The 22,183-nt window shown below is 41.1% G+C and overlaps 1 protein-coding gene across 1 annotated transcript in view; it reads right to left on the bottom strand.

Moving 5' to 3' along the window:
- Window positions 1-20,961, bottom strand: part of ADGRG7 (adhesion G protein-coupled receptor G7) — a 73,001-nt gene extending 52,040 nt beyond the window's left edge. Inside the window, exon 1 of the mRNA XM_010368845.2 lies at window positions 20,591-20,961. Within this exon, the coding sequence (XP_010367147.2) occupies window positions 20,591-20,705 (115 nt within the window). The 5' untranslated portion in view covers window positions 20,706-20,961. The remainder of the gene's footprint in view (window positions 1-20,590) is intronic.
- Between the last annotated feature and the right edge of the window lie 1,222 nt (window positions 20,962-22,183).

Here is a 22,183-nt window from a genome sequence, read left to right as displayed (position 1 = left end):
TCATGTGATAGAATAAACGAGAAAAACTTCATGATCATCTCAATAAATGTAGGAGACAAAAAGAATCTGACTTTTTTTAAACTCTCAGCAAATAAGAAATAAAAGAGAACTTCTTCAAACTGATAAAATCACCTGTGAAGAACTTACCACAAATATCATACTTAATAGTGTAATAGTGAATGCTTTCTCTCCTAAGACTGACAAAAACAGAGTTCAATATAATTGCTATAATCACTTCTATTCAACATTGTGCTGAAGATGCTAGCCAGTGCAATATGCAGGAAAAAGAAACAGAAGAGTAAAATTAAGAAGGAATTGCAGATGATATCATCAAATATATTAAAAATGCTAAGATATCTCCAAAAAGTTACTGTAATTAATAAATTTAGCAAGACTGCATGATATAAAATAAAGACATTTTAATATATTAGCAACAAACAATTGAAATCTAAAAGTATAAAATCATTTTCATTTAAAATAGCATCAAAAATTATAAAATTCTTGGGAATAAATCTTACAAAATTTACTTAACAAGATTTCATTTTTCAGATAATTTTTTTTTTTTTGACAGAGTCTTGCTCTGTTGTCTAGGCTGGAGTGCAGTGGCACAATCTTGGCTCACTGCAACCTCCACCTCCCAGGTTCAAGCGATTCTTCTACCTCAGCCTCCCGAGTAACTGGGACTACAGGCACATGCCATCATGCCCAGCTAATTTTTGTCTTTGTAGTAGAGATGGGGTTTCACCTTATTAGCTAGGCTGGTCTCGAACTCCTGACTGCGTGATCTACCCACCTTGGCCTCCCAAAGTGCTGGGATTACAGGTGTGAGCCACCACACCTGACCCTGTTCAAATACATTTTAAAAGATCTAAATAAATGGAGATATATGCCTAGTATGGATGGAAGATTCAAAGTTGCTAAGGTGTCTATTCTCCCCAAATTGATACAGTCAAAAATCCATAAATGAAACTTTTTTTATAGAAATTAACAAGCAGATTTAAAATATTTGTGGAAATGCAAAAGACAGAAAAGCCAAAAAGAAGAACACCTCTATGCAAATAAACTAGAAAAACTAGAAGAAATGGATAAATTCCTGGACACATAAATCCTCACAAGACTAAAACAAGAAGTCAAATCCTTTCTACCTGAGATACCAAGAGGAGCTGGTAGCATTCCTTCTGAAACTATTCCAAACAATTAAAAAAGAGGGACTCCTCCCTGACTCATTTTATGAAGCCAGCATCATCCTGATAACAAAACCTGGCAGAGACACACACGCACAAAAGAAAACTTCAGGCCGATATCCCTGATGAACATCGATGCAAAAACCGAATCCAGCAGCACATCAAAAAGCTAATCCACCACTGTCAAGTTGGCTTCATCCCTAGGATGCAAGGCTGGTTCAACATATGCAAATCAATAAATGTAACCCATCACATAAACAGAACCAATGACAAAAACCACATGATCACCTCAATAGATGCAGAAAAGGCCTCTGATAAAATTCAACATCACTTCATGTTAAAAACTGTCAGTAAACTAGGTATTGACGGAACGTATCTCAAAATAATAAGAGCTGTTTATGACAAACCCACAGCCGATATCATAGTGAATGGGCAAAAACTGGCAGCATTTCCTTTGAAAACTGGCACGAGACAAAGATGCCCCCTCTCACCAACGCTATTCAACATAGTATTGGAAGTTCTGGCCAGAGCAATCAGGCAAGAGAAAGAAATAAAGGGTATTCAAATAGGAAATCAAATTGTCTCTGTTTCCAAACAACATGATTCTATATTTAGAAAATCCCATCATCTCAGCCCCAAAACTCCTTAAACTGATAAGCAACTTCAGCAAAGTCTCAGGATACAAAATCAACATGCAAAATCACAAGCATTCCTATACACCCACAATAGACAAGCAGGGACCCAAATCATGAGTGAACTCCCATCGCAATTTCTACAAAGAGAATAAAATACCTAGGAAAACAGCTAACAAGGGATGTGAAGAACCTCTTCCAGAAGAACTACAAACCACTGCTCAAGGAAATAAGAGAATACACAAACAAATGGATAAACATTCCATCTTCAAAGATAGGAAGAATCAATATCTTGAAAATGGCCACACTGCTGAGAGCAATTCATAGATTCAATGCTATTCCCATCAAACTACCATTGCCATTCTTCACAGAATTAGAAAAAACTACTTTAAATTTTATATGGAACCAAAAAAGAGCTTGTATAGCCAAGACAACCTAAGCAAAAAGAACAAAGCTGGAGACATCATGCTACCTGACTTCAAACTATACTACAAGGCTACAATAACCAAAACAGCATGGTACTGGTGCCAAAACAGATATATAGACCAATGGAACAGAACAGAGGCCTCAGAAATAACACCACACATCTACAACCATTTGATCTTCAACAACTCAGACAAAAACAAGCAATAGGGAAAGGATTCCCTATTTAATAAATAGAGCTGGGAAAGCTGGCTAGCCATATGCAGAAAACTGAAACCGGATCCCTTCCTGACACCTTATACAAAAATTAACTCAAGATTGATTGAAGACTTTAGTGTAAAACTCAAAACCATAAAAACCCTAGAAGAAAACCTAGGCAATACCCTTCAGGACATAGGCATGGGCAAAGACTTCATGTGAAAACACCAAAAGCAATTGCAACAAAAGCCAAAATTGGCAAATGGGATCAAATTAAACTAAAGAGCTTCTGCACAGCAAAGTAAACTATTATCAGAATGAACAGGCAACCTACAGAATGGGAGAAATTGTTTGCATTCACTTCATTGCAAAGGTCTAATATACAGAATCTACAAGGAACTGAAACAAATTTACAAGAAAAAAGACAAATGATCCTATCAAAAAGTGGGCAGAGGATATGAACAGACACTTCTCAAAAGAAGACATTTATGTAGCCATCAAACATATGAAAACAAGCTCAACATCACACTAATCATTAGAGAAATGCAAATCAAAACCACAAAGAGATATCATCTCACACCAGTCAGAATGGTGATTATTAAAAAGTTAAGAAACAATACATGCTGGCAAGGCTGTGGAGAAATAGGAACGCTTTTACACTGTTGGTGGGAGGGTAAATTAGTTCAACCATTCTGGAAGACAGTGTGGCAATTCCTAAAGGATCTAGTACCAGAAATACCATTTGACCCACTAATACCATTACTGGGTATATACTCATCATTCTACTATAAAGACACATGCACCCATATGTCTATTGCAGCACTATTTACAATAGCAAAGACATGGAACCAACCCAAATGTCCATCAATGATAGACTGGATAAAGAAAATTTGGTACATATACACCATGGAATACTATGCAGCCATAAAAAGGAATGAGATAATGTCCATTGCAGGGACATGGATGAAGCTGGAAGCCATCATCCTCAGCAAACTAACACAGGAACAGAAAACCAAACGCCGCATGCTCTCACTCATAAGTGGTAGTTGAACCATGAGAACACATGAACACGAAGAGAAACAATACACACTGGGGCCTGTTGGGGAGTAGGGGGCAAGGGGAGGGAGAGCATTAAGACAAATGGCTAATGCATGCGGGGCTTAAAACCTAGACGATAAGTTGACAGGTGCAGTAAACCACCATGGCACACGTATACCTATGTAACAAACCTACACGTTCTGCACTTGTATCCTGCAACTTAAAGTAAAACAAAAATTTTTTTAAAGATTGGAAAAAAAACTGATTTAGATGGCTCACATTACTAAAGGTATGACTTTCAGTAAAGCCATAGCAATCAAGACAAGATGAAATCAGCATAAAGGTAGTCAAATACATCAATGAAGTAGAACAAATGGTTAGAAATAGATAAAACATATATGGTCCATTGTCCTTTTAAAGACATACCAAGGTAACATACCAAGGTAATTTAATTGAGAAGGGAAAGTTTTTTCAACAAATGGTGCTAGACTAACTGAATAAACAAATCACCTTGAAAACTCAATCTGAGGTGGACTGTAGTCCTAAAATCAGAAAGCTAAAACTAAAATGTTTCTCAAAGAAAACATAGGAGAATACATTTGCAACTTTGGGATAAAGATTTTTTTAAAGGACCCAAAAGCACTAAGCATAAAAGAAAAAAATTGATAATTAGCTTTAGTCGAATTAAAAACTCCTGTCATCAAAGGCACTGTTAAGAAGATTAAAAATAGGTCAGACATGGTGGCTCCTGCTTGTAATCCCAGCATTTTGGGAGACCGAGATGGTGGATTATCTGAGGTCAGGAGTTTGAGACCAGCCTGGCCAACCTGGTAAAACCCTGTCTCTACTAAAAAATATATACACACACACACACACACACACACACACACACAAAATACAAAACTTTGCCGGACATCGTGACGCATGCCTATAGTCCCAGCTGAGGCAGGAGAACCGCTTGAACCTGAGAGGCAGAGAGGTTGCAGTGACCAAGATCATGCCACTGCACTCCAGCCTGGGCAACAGGGCGAGACTCCGTCTCAAAAAAAAGAAAAGAAAAAGAAAAAGATAAAAATGGAAGCCACAAACTGGGAGAAAATACTTGCGGTACATATAGCTGACGAAGGAATTGTATCCAAAAGTGTAAATTAGATTTGTAAATCTAACCGTAGATTAGAATTGCAATTCGTAAATTGTGAAGAATACACATTAATAATAAGAACCCAAGCAGCCCACTTTTTTTAAGTGGGCAAAAGACTTGAACAGACACTTAATAAAAGAAGATATGTGGATGGGCAATAAACACGTGAAAAGACTCAGCATCTTAGTCATCAGAGAAATACAAATTAAAGCCACAGTTAAATACCATTTCACACCCCACTAGAATAGACAAATAGATTAATAAAATAGAATAGAGACTCCATAAATAGACCCACACAAATATAGTTAACTGCTCCTCAACAAAGAAGCAAGGGAAATTCAATGGACAGAGGATAGTCTTTTCAACAAATGTTGCTGAAACAACTGGACAACCACAAGCAAAAAAAAAAAAAAAAAAAAAAAAAATGAACATAGAGATAGACTTACATCTTTCACAAAAGCTATCTCAAATGAATCATAGAACTAATGTAAAATGCAAAACTATAAAACTCTAGAACAGGGGTCCCCAGCCCTGGGTACCAGTCCATGGCCTGTTAGGAACCAGGTCACACAGCAGGAGGTTAGCCATGGGCGAGTGAGTGTTATCTCCTGAGCTTAGCCTCCTGTGAGATCAGCAGCATTAGATTATCATAGGAGCATGAACCGTAACATGAACTATGCATGCAAGAGATGTAGGTTGCACACTCCTTATGAGAATCTAATACCCAATGATCTGAAGTGAAACAGTTTCATCTCGAAACCACTGGTGAATGAACATTGGCTTCAACTTTAGGTCACCAGCAGTATTAGCTGCTAACAACAGAACCTGTCCTTTGAAGTTTGGAGCCAGATGTTGACTTCTCTCAAGCTGTGAAAGTCCTAGATGGCATCTTCTTTCAATAGAAGACTGTTTTATACACTGAAAATCTGTTGTTTAGTATAGTCATCTTCATCAATTATCTTATCTATATCTTCTGAATAACTTGCTGCAGCTTCTACATCAGCACTTGCTGCTTTCCTTTGCATTTTTATGTTATGGAGATGGCTTCTTTCATTAAACTTCATAAACCAATCTCTGCTAGATTCCAACTTTTCCTTTGTAGCTGTCTCAACTCTGTCAGCCTCCATAGAATTGAAACAAATCAGAGGCTTGTTCTGGATTAGGCTTTAGCTTAAGGGAATGTTGTAGCTGGTTTGATCTTCCATCCAGGCCACTCAAATTTTCTCCATGTCAGCAAGAAGACTCTTCTATTTTCTTACCATTTGTGTGTTCACTGGAGTAGTATTTTTAATTTCCTTGAATAACTTTTCCTTTGCAATCACAATTTGGCTAACTGTTTGACACATCATACTAGCTTTCTGCTTTTCTCAGCTTTCACATGCCTTTCTCACTAAGCTTAATCATTTCTAGCTTTTGATCCTGAGTAAGAGACATGCAACTCTTCCTTTCACTTGAACACTTAGAGGCCATTGTAGGATTATTAATTGGCCTAATTTCAATGATGTTGTGTCTCGAGGAATAGAGAAGTCTGAGAAGAGTATGAGAGTCAGGGGATTTGCCAGTCTGTAGAGCAGCCAGAACACATACAACGTTTATTGATTATGTTTGCCATCTTACATGGACGTGGTTCATGGCACCCAAAGATAATTGCAATAGTAACATCAAAGATCGTGATCACAGATCACCATAACAGAAATAATAATGAAAAAGTTTGACATATTGTGAGAATTACCAAAATGTGACTGACACAGAGACATGAAGTGAGCGCATGCTATTGGAAAAATGGGACCAACAGACCTGCTTGACACAGAATTGTCACAAAATTTCCAGTTGTAAAAAAAAAAAAACACAATATGATGTGCAATAAAGTGAAGTGCAATAAAACAAGGTGTGTTCATATTGCATTTTCTTCCTTTTGGGTTCAACGTCTTGATTTTTGATGTATATGATTTAATAATTCTTTCAGCCAGAGTCTGTGAGTGACAGATTCTTCAGTGTTTATATGAAAATGCTTTTATTTTTCTCTCACTGTTGATTGTCAGTTTGATAAGGTAGGAATTCTGGGTTGACAACACTTTGAAAATATTATTTTCCAATTTTTATTTATTTTGGGGGAGTCTTTTTTTCTATAAACATCTTTTAAATTTTCTTTATCTGGTGTTCTGCAATTTTACCATGATGTGGTTTGTTTTTCTTTTCCTACTTGAAAAGTCATTCTTCAATCGCGAAAACTTTTTAGTTATTACTTCTCTAAGAGTTGCTTCTCCCATATTTTCTATTCTCTTCTGAAATGTCTGGTAGACCCTGTTGGGCTTTAGCCTTCTACACATCAAATTTTTTAATCTCATTATTGTTAGCATCTCTTTATATTACTATGCTGAATTACAGTTTCCTAGCTTTCTTTTCCATTCCCTAGTCTTCTCTAATTATTAGGGTGTGGAGGAGGGACTTTATTTGTTTGTTTTGTAGAGACAGGGTCTCCCTCTGTCACCCAGGTTGGAGTGCAGAGGTGTAATCATAGCTCACTGTAGCCTCCATCTCCTGGGCTCAAGGGATCCTTCTGCCACATTCTCCCGAGTAACTCAGACTACAGGCAGGCGCCACCATGCCTGGCTATTTTTTAAATAATATTTTGTGTGTTGAAGAGATGAGGTCTTGCTACATTGCCAAGGTTGCTCTCAAACTCTTGGCTTCAAGTGACACCCAACCTGAGCCCCCAAATGCTGGGAATACAAGCCTGAATTACCATGCTCAGCACCTTAATGATTTCTAACTTCCTTTTAAATCACTCATTAACTTTTTTTTTTATCTTACTCTATTTTCCATTTTAAAAGTATTATTTGGTTCTTTTTCAAATCCTCCTATTCTTTTTTAAAATATTATATTTTTCTTTTTTTTTTTTTTTTTTTTGTTGTTGTTGTTGTTGAGACAGAGTCTCGCTCTGTCGCCCAGGCTGGAGTGCAGTGGCCGGATCTCAGCTCACTGCAAGCTCCGCCTCCCGGGTTCACACCATTCTCCTGCCTCAGCCTCCCAAGTAGCTGGGATTACAGTCGCCCGCCACCTCGCCTGGCTAGTTTTTTGTATTTTTTTTAGTAGAGACGGGGTTTCACTGTGTTAGCCAGGATGGTCTCGATCTCCTGACCTTGTGATTCGCACATCTCGGCCTCCCAAAGTGCTGGGATTACAGGCTTGAGCCACCGCGCCCGGCTTTTGTTTATTTTTCTCCTATATTTTAAAGGTTTAATCTTGTTAAACATATTTTACATTCTCTTTCAGATTGTTTTGTTATATCCAATTCTGGGAGGGTTAATCCTTTTGGTGACATCTGATGTCTCTCCAGCATCATAGTTCGCATGTAATTTTGTATTGTAAACCCATCTTTATCTTATTTATTATTCTTCCATGAGACTTTTATGGGTCTTGTTTGTGGAAATATTTCTACAGGAAAATTTCATGATTACTTCTTTTATGATCCTGGGGCACCATCAGTAGTAGTCTTGAACTAGTATTAGGATTATTTTTTGAGAGTTCAATACTGTGCAGGTAGGACAGATTTAGATTGTAAAGCCTGGAGTTTCAATGACTAGTAGTGACTTTTTTTTTCCTTACTTATGGCCTTGAACAGATGATAGTGTTATTTAATGCTATTTAATGCTTCTTTGGGCTAGTCAGTAGAATTTTTCTAATCTTCTTTTCTTGGTTGATCCTACTCCTTAAGGCTTAGGAATTAAGCTGGTGGCTCAGGTCCAGCTCCCTTGCTTCACACAGCATAGAAATCATGCCTCCTGTCCCCCTGAATGCATGGAAATTGCACCAGTGCTTGCTCCCCCTCATAGTAGTAACTTTACTCTTTATTTCTGCCACTTGTGATTTTTCTTCAAGAAAGAAACCCTGCTTTCATATTTGAATTATTGTCATATTTTATTTATAACTTCTATGTTTGTAAACAAGAATGAGATCCATCCATGTCTACTCCTTCTGTCTTTTTGCTGTAAGTCAAGAGTCATTTCTTAAAGTTAAGAAATAATTTGTCTTTTTAGTAGAGACGGGTTTTCACTGTGTTAGCCAGGATGGTCTCGATCTCCTGACCTTGTGATCCACCCGTCTCGGCCTCCCAAAAGTCCCAGCTACTCGGGAGGCTGAGGCAGGAGAATGGCGTGAACCCGGGAGGCAGAGCTTGTAGTGAGCTGAGATCTGGCCACTGCACTCCAGCCTGGGTGACAGAGCGAGACTCCGTCTCAAAAAAAAAAAAAAAAAAAAAAAAAAAAAAAAAGAAATAATTTGTCAATTTTTAGAACAAGGGTCTTGGTCCATATCTTCAAATCTTAACACAATGCTGTCAAATAGAAGGTACCCAGCAAACGTTTGCTGACTGGCTTCTTTGCCATTTGCATCTTGGTTGAGGATATCTAGTCTAAGCTGAACTAACAATTCCTCTGTCACAATCACCTGTTTAACACCTTGTGCTACGCAGTTCAAGACTCTAGCCTCTGAAATACCTAAATTACCCACAAAATACAGCAAAAGTAGTACTGGTATCTTTAAGACTGTATTTTTACATAAAGAAAGTCAGACTCAGAAAGATTAAGTGGCTTGTTCATATCATATAACTAGTTTTAGAATTATGATCTTGAAAAAAAGTGACATTAGTTATTCATCAACCCAACCCCCTCATTCTACATAAAGGCTGAGTGATTAGTTCCAGATCTGTAATTAAGTGGTAGCAGAGCAGGTCCTAGACTCAGATCTCCTTGTAACTGATCAAGTGCTTCTGCTGCCTCCTCACAGTGCCTGCCTTTATTGTTGATTGCAACAGGCAGCATCAACTTCCTTTTATTTGAGGCTCCATATTTTGGAACATATTTAATAGCAACATTTTTCTTTTATAACACCAGTGTGATAATAATAATTTTCCTATATTCTTTTAAATCGTACAAAGTAGTATATCTAGAATTATTAGCCCTATTTTCAATGCTTTTACTACACATTTTCAATGCTTTTGCCACACATCTTGGAAGTTTAAAAACAGAACATATACAACACACACATGCTGGTTGAGAAAGCAGCATAAAATGATATTAAAGATTCCAAACAAAAAATATTAATTTCTTCTCCTAGACAAAATTAGAGTCTGTTTTGAAAAGTTTGATTTTAATAAGCAGGGAAATAAAAATATATTTCCTTAGTCTAAGAAATTTCATCTGCAGATCCTTTCTGGTACCTGGCTTAGTCTTTTGGGGTTTAAAATCCAGGCATCTCTCATTTGTCCTAATTTGAAATAGTTTGGTGACAATAAAGTTAACTCTTAAATGAGAGGACAATGTTTAGGAAAATTTATTCTGTTGTAAAGAAAAAAAAACCTGAAAGATTCATACAAATAAAATACATAAAGTATAGTCTTCATTTAAGGTAAAATTTGTCTGGTATTAACTACCTGGTTCAGTATTTCGACAAACTGGTTAAATGTTTTTTCCTTTGTTAATTCTTATTATACTTTGGTATGCATGGCTAAATATTTTAATAAACATTTTTCCTGACGGTGCAGTGCAGCATAAGGATTGAAAGGCAAGTGCAGGAAGATGTGCCAGTTCTTAGAACTGTTTCTGTTTCTGTTTTGAGCTAGTCAATTGAGCTTAATGATTAAACCTATTGTAAACTTTTGGATTGGTAATTGGAGTCTCAATCCAAAGGTCCAGTCTAGGTCAATGGTATCTATCCAAGGCATAAGCCAGGGAGTGGAGAAAACTATGCTCTACACTGAATTATCTAAAAATTCCTAGAGGATAGCAGCCAATTTATTCAGTACTTACGATGTACTAGACATCATCTTAAACTTTTTAATGTATTAATTCATTCAAGCCTCATGACAGCCCTATAAGATACGGTTTACTAGCATGCACATAATAGGTAGGAAAACTGAGACTCAAAAATGTTGAATAATTTGCTCAAAGTTAATAACTTGCTCAAAGTTAGTGAGGGGCATCATTGGGATCTAAACTCAGGCAGTCTGGCCACAGAGTTTTCTTTCCCCTACTCTTGTACATTTTCCCCCTGTACTCTCCAGTATCCATTTTAACCACTATATTCCATGTTAGATCGTCAACATTGGTGTCATCAAAGAACAACAAGTGGTGGACATATCCAGAATTTCAAGTAAAAGGATCTAATACCTGGAAATCCAGGAATAATCCACTAAGCCAAGATTTTAGCCCCTTCATTTAAGAAAGTAACTTTTCAAATGGAATCAACACTTTAAGCATCACTGATTCTATGTTAAAATAATCCATGCCCCTCAGCCAATTACATAGCCAAATTGGAATAAATTTACTTTAAAAATCCCTTCCCTTTCACAGACTTCTTTTTTTAATTTAGGGGGTGGTTATGTGAGGAAGCAAGAAGGGAGACTGCTTAAGGAGCAGAAGAAAGATTTACAACACCAGGATTAAGACAAAAGAACACTATGGCTGCCTAAAACCAACTTTCTGCCTCCAGAAAACACTTCTCTGGACTCTTTTGTTTTTTAACCCACAAATGAAAATATCCTCCAGGAACAGTCACATGAGTTAGACTTACTGAGTTTGCCTCTGAAAGAAGTACTGTAATTGAGTGAAATTAAAGCCAAGTGTCTGTGGTCAGATTATTTTCTGACAAACAATAAACTCTCACTGACCTTTCACAACAACCTGTATTTTCCACAGTGTAAGAATTATCAAGCCAGGTGCAGTGGCTCACGCCTGTAATCCCAGCACTTTGGGAGGCCAAGGCGGGCAGATCACTTGAGGTCAGGAGTTCGAGACCAGTGTGGTCAGATGGTGAAACCCCGTCTCTACTAAAAATACAAAAATTAACCAGGCGTGGGGGCACGCGCCTGTAGTCCCAGCTACTTGTAAGGCTGAGGCAGGAGAATTGCTTGAACCCGGGAGGTGGAGGTTGGAGTGAGCCGAGATCGTGCCACCACACTCCAGAACGAGACTCCATCTCAAAACAAAAACAAAACAACAACAAAAATGATCAATGCTATGAAGTCAGACCTTGGGGATTGGGACTATTTCAACGTCCTGAAATCTCTTGCAGGACTGAGGAACTGGTGTATCCTGTGGTAGAGAATGAAGTTTAGAATATCTGGAGATAAGTGAGGATAAAGTAAAAAACAGTCCTGGTGGCAAAGAGCAGGAAATTCTATGAACCAGGAGAGGTGTAGAACATGGTCAAGTAAGGTACTACTCATGTGTTTTGAGGTTAGGATACTCTCCCTTTGAGAGGAGTTAAAATATTTTCTACCATTATGACTGTGGACATCTGTCTATGATTATATCAGGCTTAGCACAAGTTGGAAAATGTCAATGGGAAGAAATATAATAAAGCTTAATTATGTTTTCATTTTACTTTCATCATCAAGAGTGAAGTTGCCCAAAAGCTATACTGCTTCTTGTGTTTTTCTTAGAAGAATGCCCAATGTGAAAAGGCTGGAGTTCTGGCAAAACTGAGATTTGTTCTAAGTTTTTAGCATAGGACCTAGAACATAGTAAGAATTTTTAAAACTATAGGTATTATAATAATTAAATGCACAAATAGCATAAATATTGTTGTACATCAATGTTTACTGCCAAATCAGAGTAACTTCTTACTGAAATTTACTCAGAGCAGAATTTGAAGTTTTTTTTTAATTTTTCACAATGAGGTCATTACTTTTTCAAGAAAAATAAAAGTGAGAGAGACTTAATTTATACATTATCTTAATTTATATATATGTTACTCCAGCGTGGAGTAATTATTCAAAATAAATTTTGAATGCAATAAAATTAATTTATGCAAAATTTTGTGTTTTTATGTATATTTTCCCTACTAAGACATTTATAGCTTTCATCAGTTTCTCAGAGATATGTGTGACCTCTCTCCCCCTTGAAAAAAAATGTGAAAACAATTTATGTCTATACCTGAACAAAGGAACCCAAGCAAGAATATTCAACAATTACATAGGATGGGATGGGATAGGATAAAAAGAAATGGAGTAGAGTGGAGTGGAGTGAAGTGAAAAGAAACAGAATTTACCACCTCAAATGCACTCTCAATAAAATGTACAAGGCAAAATAGTAACAGCAAACAGTGCCAGTCTTTCACTCTTGTTCTTTAAATCATAGTGAGAACCCTCTCCTTTTCCACTGGGTTTACCCCAAAGCTAAGAGATAGCCCTTATGTAAACAGCCAGTTGAAAAATGCTGCTCAGAACCAGAGAAAAGCTTGTCTTTTTGAGGAGCTGGTATGCCTATGCTGTTAGACATAGGATCTTTATCACTTATTATGCCTCCTTTTGGATCTTAGCACTCAGAGACTTCAGGAATATATTTTGTATTTATTTTAAGCAACTCCTGCTAAGCCTTGAACTTCCATGTTTTCTGTCCCCCACGCTGCACTCTTTCTTATGTTGTTTTTGTACTTTGGTCCTTGTTTTTAATGTTTTTGCTATAACTGTGTCCTTTGTAAGTCACCATATATTTCCCTTTAAGAGTAGATATCACTTACATAAAGGAAAAAAGGAAGGGAGGGAGGAAGGGAGGGAGGAAGGGAGGGAGGAAGGGAGGGAGGAAGGGAGGGAGGGAGGGAGGGAGGGAAGGAAGGAAGGAGGGAGGGAGGGAGGGAGGGGGGAAGGGAGGGAGGAAGGGAGGGAGGGAGGGAGGGAGGGAAGGAAGGAAGGAAGGAAGGAGGGAGGGAGGGAGGGAGGGGGGAAGGGAGGGAGGAAGGGAGGGAGGGAGGGAGGGAAGGAAGGAAGGAAGGAGGGAGGGAGGGAGGGAGGGGGGAAGGGAAGGGAAGGGAAGGGAAGGGAAGGGAAGGGAAGGGAAGGGAAGGGAAGGGAAGGGAAGGGAAGGGAAGGGAAGGGAACGGAGGGGAGGGGAAGGGAAGGGAACAGGAAGGAAGGAAAAAAAAAACTTCGTGAAGTATGCCCTTTAATTGAGGTCTTATAAATTTGGCAGTCTTAATGGGGTAAAATCCATAGTTCATAATTTTTTAACCTGAATGAAACTATTTTACAACCTTAAACAAACAAGCAAAAACACATTTGCTCCAAGTTTAAATTTTACTATTTTTGTTCTGGTAAATTTTCTCGTTCTAGTTCTCTAAATACTATGTATACAGTATTCTCTAAATACTGGTTAGGGCAGTGGGATAGGGGGAGGAACAGATCCATCCCCAGCTACCACTCCATCAGCAGCCAGTATGTCAGATCCCTCCATTGGTCTTCAACAGTGGATCTTTGCAGCCATGCTCCATGCTCCTGCTAGCTCCCCAACCTTCTGTCCTCCCCAGTTACCTGCTGGGAGGGCATACTCCCTCTCCTGCTGCCTTTCCCAATTGGCATTACTTACTGTCAGGCCTCTGAGCCTAAGCCAAGCCATTGCATCCCCAGTGACTTGCACATATATATGCCTAGATGGCCTGAAGTAACTGAAGAATCACAAAAGAAGTGCAAATGCCCTGCCTCGCCTTAACCGATGACATTCCACCACAAAAGAAGTGAAAATGGCCGGTCCTTGCCTTAAGCGATGATATTATCTTGTGAAATTCCTTTTCCTGGCTCATCCTGGCTCAAAAAGCTCCCCCACTGAGCACCTTGTGACCCCCCACTCCTGCCCGCCAGAGAACAACCCCCCTTTGACTGTAATTTTCCTTTACGTACCCAAATCCTATAAAACGGCCCCACCCTTATCTCCCTTTGCTGACTCTCTTTTCGGACTCAGCCCGCCCGCACCCAGGTGAAATAAACAGCCATGTTGCTCACACAAAGCCTGTTTGGTGGTCTCTTCACACGGATGCGCATGACATTTTGGTGACGTGACTCGGATCAGGGGACCTCCCTCTGGAGATCAATCCCCTGTCCTCCTGCTTTTTGCTCCGTGAGAAAGATCCACCTATGACCTCTAGTCCTCAGACCAACCAGCCCAAGGAACATCTCACCAATTTTAAATCAGGTAAGCGGCCTCTTTTTACTCTCTTCTCCAACCTCTCTCACTATCCCTCGATCTCTTTCTCCTTTCAGTCTTGGCACCACCCTTCAATCTCTCCCTTCTCTTAATTTCAATTCCTTTCATTTTCTGGTAGAGACAAAAGAGACACGTTTCATCCGTGGACCCAAAACGCGGCGCCGGTTACAGACTGGGGAAGGCAGCCTTCCCTTGGTGTTTAATCATTGCAGGGACGCCTCTCTGATTACTCACCCACGTTTCAGGGGTGTCTGACCACGCTGCAGGGATATCTGCCTTGGTCCTTCACCCTAAGCGGCAAGTCCCGCTTTTCTGGGGGAGGGGCGAGCACCCCAACCCCTACCCTCCCTGTCTCTACCCCTTCTCTGCTTTTCTGGGGGAGGGGCAAGAACCCCGACCTCTTTTTTTGCGCCCTGACGTCTTATTTTTGTGCCCCCTCTTATTTTTGCGCCCCGATCTCTTATTTTGCACCCCATACCTTATTTCTGCTCCCCGACCCCTTTCCTGCTTTTCTGGAGAGCAAGAACCCCCAAATTCCTTCTCTCTGTGTCTCCACTCTCTCTTTTATCTGGGCTTGCCTCCTTCACCGTGGGCAACCTTCCACCCTCCATTCTTCCTTCTTCTCCGTAACCTGTGTTCTCAAGAATTTAAACCTCTTCAACTCACACCTGATCTAAAACCTAATGCCTCTTTTCTTCTACATGCTGCTTAACCCCAATACAAACTCGACAGTAGTTCTAAATAGCCAGAAAACAGCACTTTCGATTTTTCCATCCTACAAGATCTAAATAATTGTTGTAAAATGGGCAAACGGTCTGAGGTGCTTGACGTCCAGGCATTCTTTTACACATCAGTCCTTCCCTAGTCTCTGTTCCCAATGCAACTCGTCCCAAATCTTCCTTCTTTTCCTCCCGCCTGTCCCCTCAGCCCCAACCCCAAGCATCGCTGAGTCTTTCTAAAAATCATCCCTTTCTACAGACCCGTCTGACCTCTCCCCTCCTCGCCAGGCCAAGCTAGGTCCCAATTTTTCCTCAGTCTCTGCTCCCCCAGCCTATAGTCGTTTTATCACCTCCCCTCCTCACACCAATCTGGCTTACAGTTTTCGTTCCGCAACTAGCCCTCCCCCACCTGCCCAGCAATTTCCTCTTAAAAAAGTGGATAGAGCTAAAGGCATAGTCAAGGTTAATGTTTCTTTTTCTTTATCCGACCTCTCCCAAATCAGTTAGCATTTAGGCTCTTTTTCATCAAATATGAAAAACTTAGAGGCCCAGTTCATGGCCTGTTTAGCAGCAACCCTGAGACACTTTTCAGCCTTAGACCCTGAAAGGTCAGAAGGCCGTCTTATTCTCAATATGCATTTTATTTTATTACCCAATCTGCTCCTGACATTAAATAAAACCCCAAAAATTAAATTCCAGCCCTCAAACCCCACAACAGGACTTAATGAACCTCGCCTTCAAGGTGTGCAATAATAGAGTAGAGGCAGCCAAGTAGCAACTTATTTCTGAGTTGCAATTCCTTGCCTCCACTGTGAGACAAACCCCAGCCACATCTCCAGCACATAACTCCAAACGCCTGAACCGCAGCTGCCAGGGGTTCCTCCAGAACCTCCTCCCCTCAAGGAGCTTGCTACAAGTGCCGGAAATCTGACCACTAGGCCAAGGAATGCCTGCAGCCCGGGATTCCTCTTAAGCCGAGTCCCATCTGTGCAGGACCCCACTGGAAACTGGACTATCCAACTCGCCTGGCAGCCACTCTCAGAGCCCCTGGAACTCTGGCTCAAGGCTCTCTGACTGACTCCTTCTCAGATCTTCTCGGCTTAGCGGCTGAAGACTGATGCTGCCCGATTGCCTCGGAAGCCTCCTGGACCATCACAGACGCTTTGGGTAACTCTTACAGTGGAGGGTAAGTCCGTCCCCTTCTTAATCAATGTGGAGGCTACCTATTCCACATTACCTTCTTTTCAAGGCCTGTTTCCCTTGCCTCCATAACTGTTGTGGGTATTGATGGCCAGGCTGCTAAACCTCTTAAAACTCCCCACTCTGGTGCCAACTTGGACAACATTCTTTTATACACTCCTTTTTAGTTATCCCCACCTGCCCAGCTCCCTCATTAGGTCAAGACATTTTAAATTATCTGCTTCCCTGACTATTCCTGGGCTACAGCCACACTTCATTGCTGCCTTTTCCCCCAGTTCAAAGCCTCCTTCACATCCTCCCCTCGTATCCCCCCACCTTAACCCACAAGCATAGGATACCTCTCCTTGGTGACTGATCATGCACCCCTTACCATCTCATTAAAACCTAATCACCCTTACCCCACTAATGCCAATATCCCATCCCGCAGCACGCTTTAAAAGGATTAAAGCCTGTTATCACTCGCCTGCTACAGCATGGCCTTTTAAAACCTATAAACTCCCCTTAAAATTCCCCCGTTTTACCTGTCCTAAAACCAGACAAGCCTTACAGGTTAATTCAAGATCTCTGCGTCCATATCCTCTCCTATCCTCAATACCTCCCTCCACAACCCATTATTCTATTCTGGATCTCAAACATACTTTCTTTACTATTTCCCTACACCCCTCCTCCCAGCCTCTTTTTGCTTTCACTTGAACTGACCCTGACACCCATCGGGCTCAGCAAATTACCTAGGCTGTACTGCTGCAAGGCCTCACGGACAGCCCCCATTACTTCAGTCAAGCCCAAATTTCTTCCTCATCTGTTACCTATCTCCGCAAAATTCTTGTATAAAAACACACGTGCTCTCCCTGCTGATCGTGTCCGGCTAATCTCCAAAACCCCAATCCCTTCTATAACACAACTCCTTTCCTTCCTAGGCATAGTTAGTGCCGACAGAATTCTTACACAAGAGCCAGGACCGCGTCCTGCAGCCTTTCTGTCCAAACAACTTGAACTTACTGTTTTAGCCTAGCCCTCATGTCTGCGCGCAGTGGCTGCCACTGCTTTAATACTGTTAGAGGCCCTAAAAATCACAAACTATGCTCAACTCTCTACAGTTCTCATAACTTCCAAAATCTATTTTCTTTCCCCAACCATCGCTCAGGACAATGCTTATGCTGATAAGTTAGCTAAAAAAGCAGCTAAGCTTCCAACTTCTATCCCTCACGGCAGTTTTCCTCCTTCACATCGGCCACTCCCACCTACTCCCCCGCTGAAACTTCCACCTATCAATCTCTTCCCACACAAGGCAAATAGTTCTTAGACCAAGGACATTATCTCCTTCCAGCCTCACAGGCCCATTCTATTCTGTCATCATTTCATAACCTCTTCCATGTAGCTTACAAGTTGCTAGCCTGTCGCTTAGAAACTCTCATTTCCTTTCCATCATGGAAACCTATCCTAAAGGAGATCACTACTCAGTGTTCCATCTGCTATTCTACTGCCCCTCAGGGATTGTTCAGGCCCCCTCCCTTTCCTACACATCAAGCTCAAGGATTTGCCCCTGCCCAGGACTGGCAAATTGACTTTACTCACATGCCCCGAGTCAGAAAACTAAAATATCTCTTAGTCTAGGTAGACACTTTCACTGGATAGGTAGAGGCCTTTCCCACAGGGTCTGAGAAGGCCAGCGCAGTCATTTCAGACATAATTCCTCGGTTTGGCCTTCCTACCTCCTATACAGTCTGATAATGGACCAGCCTTTAATAGTCAAATCACCCAAGCAGTTTCTCAGGCTCTTAGTATTCAGTGAAACCTTTATATCCTTTACCATCCTCAATCTTCAGGAAAGGTAGAATGGACTAATGGTCTTTTTAAAAAACACCTCACCAAGCTCAGTCACCAACTTAAAAAGGACTAGACAATACTTTTACCACTTTCCTTTCTCAGAATTCAGGCCTGTCCTCGGAATGCTGCAGGTTCCAGCCCATTGGAGCTCCTGTGTGGACACTCCTTTTTATTACGTCCCAGTCTCATTCCAGACACCAGAACAACTTAAACTGCACCCCAAAAACTTAGAGCCTAAAAACTCACCAACCAAGCAAGTAATTATGCCAAACCCCCTTAGGCTCTCTCTAATTAGATGTCCTAGGTCCTCCCAATTCTTAGTCCTTTAATACCTGTTTTTTCTCTTTCTCTTATACAGACCTTTTTTTTTTTTTCTTTTTTTTTTGAGACGGAGTCTCCCTCTGTCACCCAGGCTGGAGTGCAGTGGCCGGATCTCAGCTCACTGCAAGCTCTGCCTCCCAGGTTTATGCCATTCTCCTGCCTCAGCCTCCTGAGTAGCTGGGACTACAGGTGCCCGCCACCGTGCCCGGCTAGTTTCTTTTTGTATTTTTTAGTACAGACGGGGTTTCACCATGTTAGCCAGGATGGTCTCGATCTCCCGACCTCGTGATCCGCCCGTCTCGGCCTCCCAAAGTGCCAGGATTACAGGCTTGAGCCACCGCGCCTGGCCTCTTTTACAGACCTTATGTCTTCCGTTTAGTTTTTCAATTCATACAAAACCTCATCCAGGCCATCACCAATCATTCTATACGACAAATGTTTCTTCTAATGACCCCACAATATCGCCCCTTACCACAAAATTTTCCTTCAGCTTGGTCTCTCCCACTCTAGGTTCCCACGCCGCCCCTAATCCCGCTTGAAGCAGCCCTGAGAAACATCACCCATTTTCTCTCCATACCACCCCCCAAAAATTTTCGCCACCCCAACACTTCACACTATTTTATTTTTCTTATTAATATAAGAAGGCAGGAATGTCAGGCCTCTGAGCCCAAGCCAAGCCATCGCATCCCCTGTGACTTGCACGTATACGCCCAGATGGCCTGAAGTAACTGAAGAATCACAAAAGAAGTGCAAATGCCCTGCCTCGCCTTAACCGATGACATTCCACCACAAAAGAAGTGAAAATGGCCGGTCCTTGCCTTAAGCGATGATATTATCTTGTGAAATTCCTTTTCCTGGCTCATCCTGGCTCAAAAAGCTCCCCCACTGAGAACCTTGTGACCCCCACTCCTGCCCACCAGAGGACAACACCCCTTTGACTAATTTTCCTTTACCTACCCAAATCCTGTAAAACGGCCCCACCCTTATCTCCCTTCGCTGACTCTTCAGGTGCAGCCGGCCCGCACCCAGGTGAAATAAACAGCCATGTTGCTCACACAAAGCCTGTTTGGTGGTCTCTTCACACGGACGCGCATGACACTTACCCTTATTTATTGTTTCATTAGAAGCTTTCTCTGATGTTTACAAAAGGGAGTATGCGGCCCATCCAATATTGAATTCCTTTATGGAGAAGCTCTACAGCCCAAGGGATCCAGCATTAGGATCATTGAAATTTTCTGTTCTGAATTACAGCGGGCTTTCCTTTAACATCATTGTTTTACTCAATACTTCCCCTCCCACGTCCTCCTTTTCCAGGCCAGCTCTGGCACACAGTGGGGAACTAACAAATATTCGTTGAATAAGCAGGAAAGTCATTTTAAAATGGTTTTAAAATTGTTGATTAATTTCCTACATCTGGAAAGTGGGAAATTTGTGTGCAAACCGTGAGATCATTTCACTTAAACCTTAGTGATGAGTTTCTTTAACCTCTCTCTTAAAATGAAATTCTATTCTGTGCGTGTTTGGTTGTGTGTGTGTTATGTATGTGTGTGTACATGTTTGCTGCATTTGTGTCTCATTGTTCATAATGATTCACCCTTTCCTTAATTTAACCCAACAGACCTAAACATGTGTTACTAATTGTTTTAATTATTACTCTTCTACCAATTCAGTCTGGAGTTAAAAGAGCATAAAGAGGCCAATTCAATTATGTCACTCTTCCCCCTGCCCATTCACACCCACACCTATTCATTTCTGTTCAACCATCTGCTAGGCTTTACTGATTTGGTCTTTTATATCCCATAAATGGCATCTTGCTGGGATGCCTCAGACCGGACAAGGCACCTCCCGGTACTTGTGCCTCAGGTGGCAGGGACAGAGGTCCCATGCCTTCTCTTACTCTGAGTTAAGCATAGCAGGACAGCATTACCTCTTTGGATCCTGATCACAATTCTCCAGATGCCCAGTCCCAAAATGATGCCAGTCAGTAGCCCACACACGACAGCCACCAGCACCCTAAGGTTCCAGGCACGGCAGGAAGCCATGGTGAAGCCAAACCACAAATCCACTCCTGGATGAGAAACAACTAGCTTCTTTTCTTCTTGAGCTAATAAGTGTAATCAGAAACTATTCTAAAACAGAAAAATAAGTCCTCCCCTCAGTGATCTGTCAGATGGATGTCTTTATATTTTAGGACTTTTGAGGCTAATGCAGTAGGATGCCGTTTGAATCTCCTAATAAAATGTGCATACTCTGCTTTCAATTTCCTCATCCTTCACTGAAAGAGAATGTGAAAGAAGTGATTAGAGTTATGGGCATAGGGAGATAACTCCAGGCAATAAAGAAGAAGGGGAGGGACTAGCCACAAGGGTCAAAGAGTGAATGTCCAGACAAGTCACAGAGTGAAGCAAGGGAACAAAACAGAAGAAACCAAAGAGGAAATCATGAAGGCAGTGGGTGCCAGTGGCCACCTACGGCTCGGCTTCCTGTGTTTTTGTCTTGGGAGGGTACAGCACAGATAGACTGGCAGGTGCTTCGGACCACACAAAACACTCTCAGGGAAATGAACTACTTTGTCAACAAGAGGATAAATGGCAATCACCACATGTGATTTTAGTGCTTTCATTTCTTTAAGGAGCCTACATTTTGACAGATGCGGTTGGTGAGTGGGCATACTGGCACAGGGTGGGTCTTGAAAAGCACTAAAGCCCAGCATGATAACCCATCTGCTACAGGCTGAATTGTGTCCCCTCCAAAATTCATATGTTGGAGTCCTAACCTTCAGTGCCTCAGAATGGGGCCTTATACGGAGATATGGTTATTACAGAGCCTATCAAGTTAAAATGAGTTTGTTAGGGTGGTCACTAATCAATATGGCTGGTGTTCTTGTAAGAAAAGGAAATCTGAACACAGACATGAATAGAGAAAGATGATCAGAAGAGACAGAGAGAGAAGACAGCCATCTACAAGCCAAAGAGTGAGTCCTCAGCAAGAAATGGCTCTGCTGACACTTTAGACTTCTAGCCACCAAAACTGTAAGACAATAAATTTCTGTTGTTTAAGCCATCCAGTTTGTGGTACTTTATTAGAGCAGCCCTGGGAAGCTAATACATCATCAGAGTAACTACAAACTTGTGTCTCTCTATAGATGCAGCTCTGACCCTCTCCTGCCCAGGCTCCCACGTTCTCCTTCCCTATCCTCCACCCTTACCTGAAAGAACAGATAAATGAACATTCACCTCCTCAATCACAGTTTTGTTCTGGTAGAGAGAACAGATGCTCTGGTCTTCTCTGGGCACTCCCTCGCTTCATCAAATCCATATTAAATCCCTTTAATGTGTTTGAATTGGTACAAGACATGAACAGGGTCCTCAAAAAACTCGTGTTTTCTCAGGGGTGAGATACCTAGATATAGCCACCTATAAGGCAAGTCATAACTGTTAAAATAAAAGATATCAAATTTAATTATTATGGAGCGTGGGTGCTCCTTGACTTAGAATAAGATTACATCCCAATAAATCCA

The sequence above is a fragment of the Rhinopithecus roxellana genome, chromosome 1 (genome assembly GCF_007565055.1).
Source record: "Rhinopithecus roxellana isolate Shanxi Qingling chromosome 1, ASM756505v1, whole genome shotgun sequence".
Taxonomy (NCBI): Eukaryota; Metazoa; Chordata; class Mammalia; order Primates; family Cercopithecidae; genus Rhinopithecus; species Rhinopithecus roxellana.
Note: the sequence above shows the minus strand (reverse complement) of the source record. Positions and strands in the feature narration are given on the sequence as shown.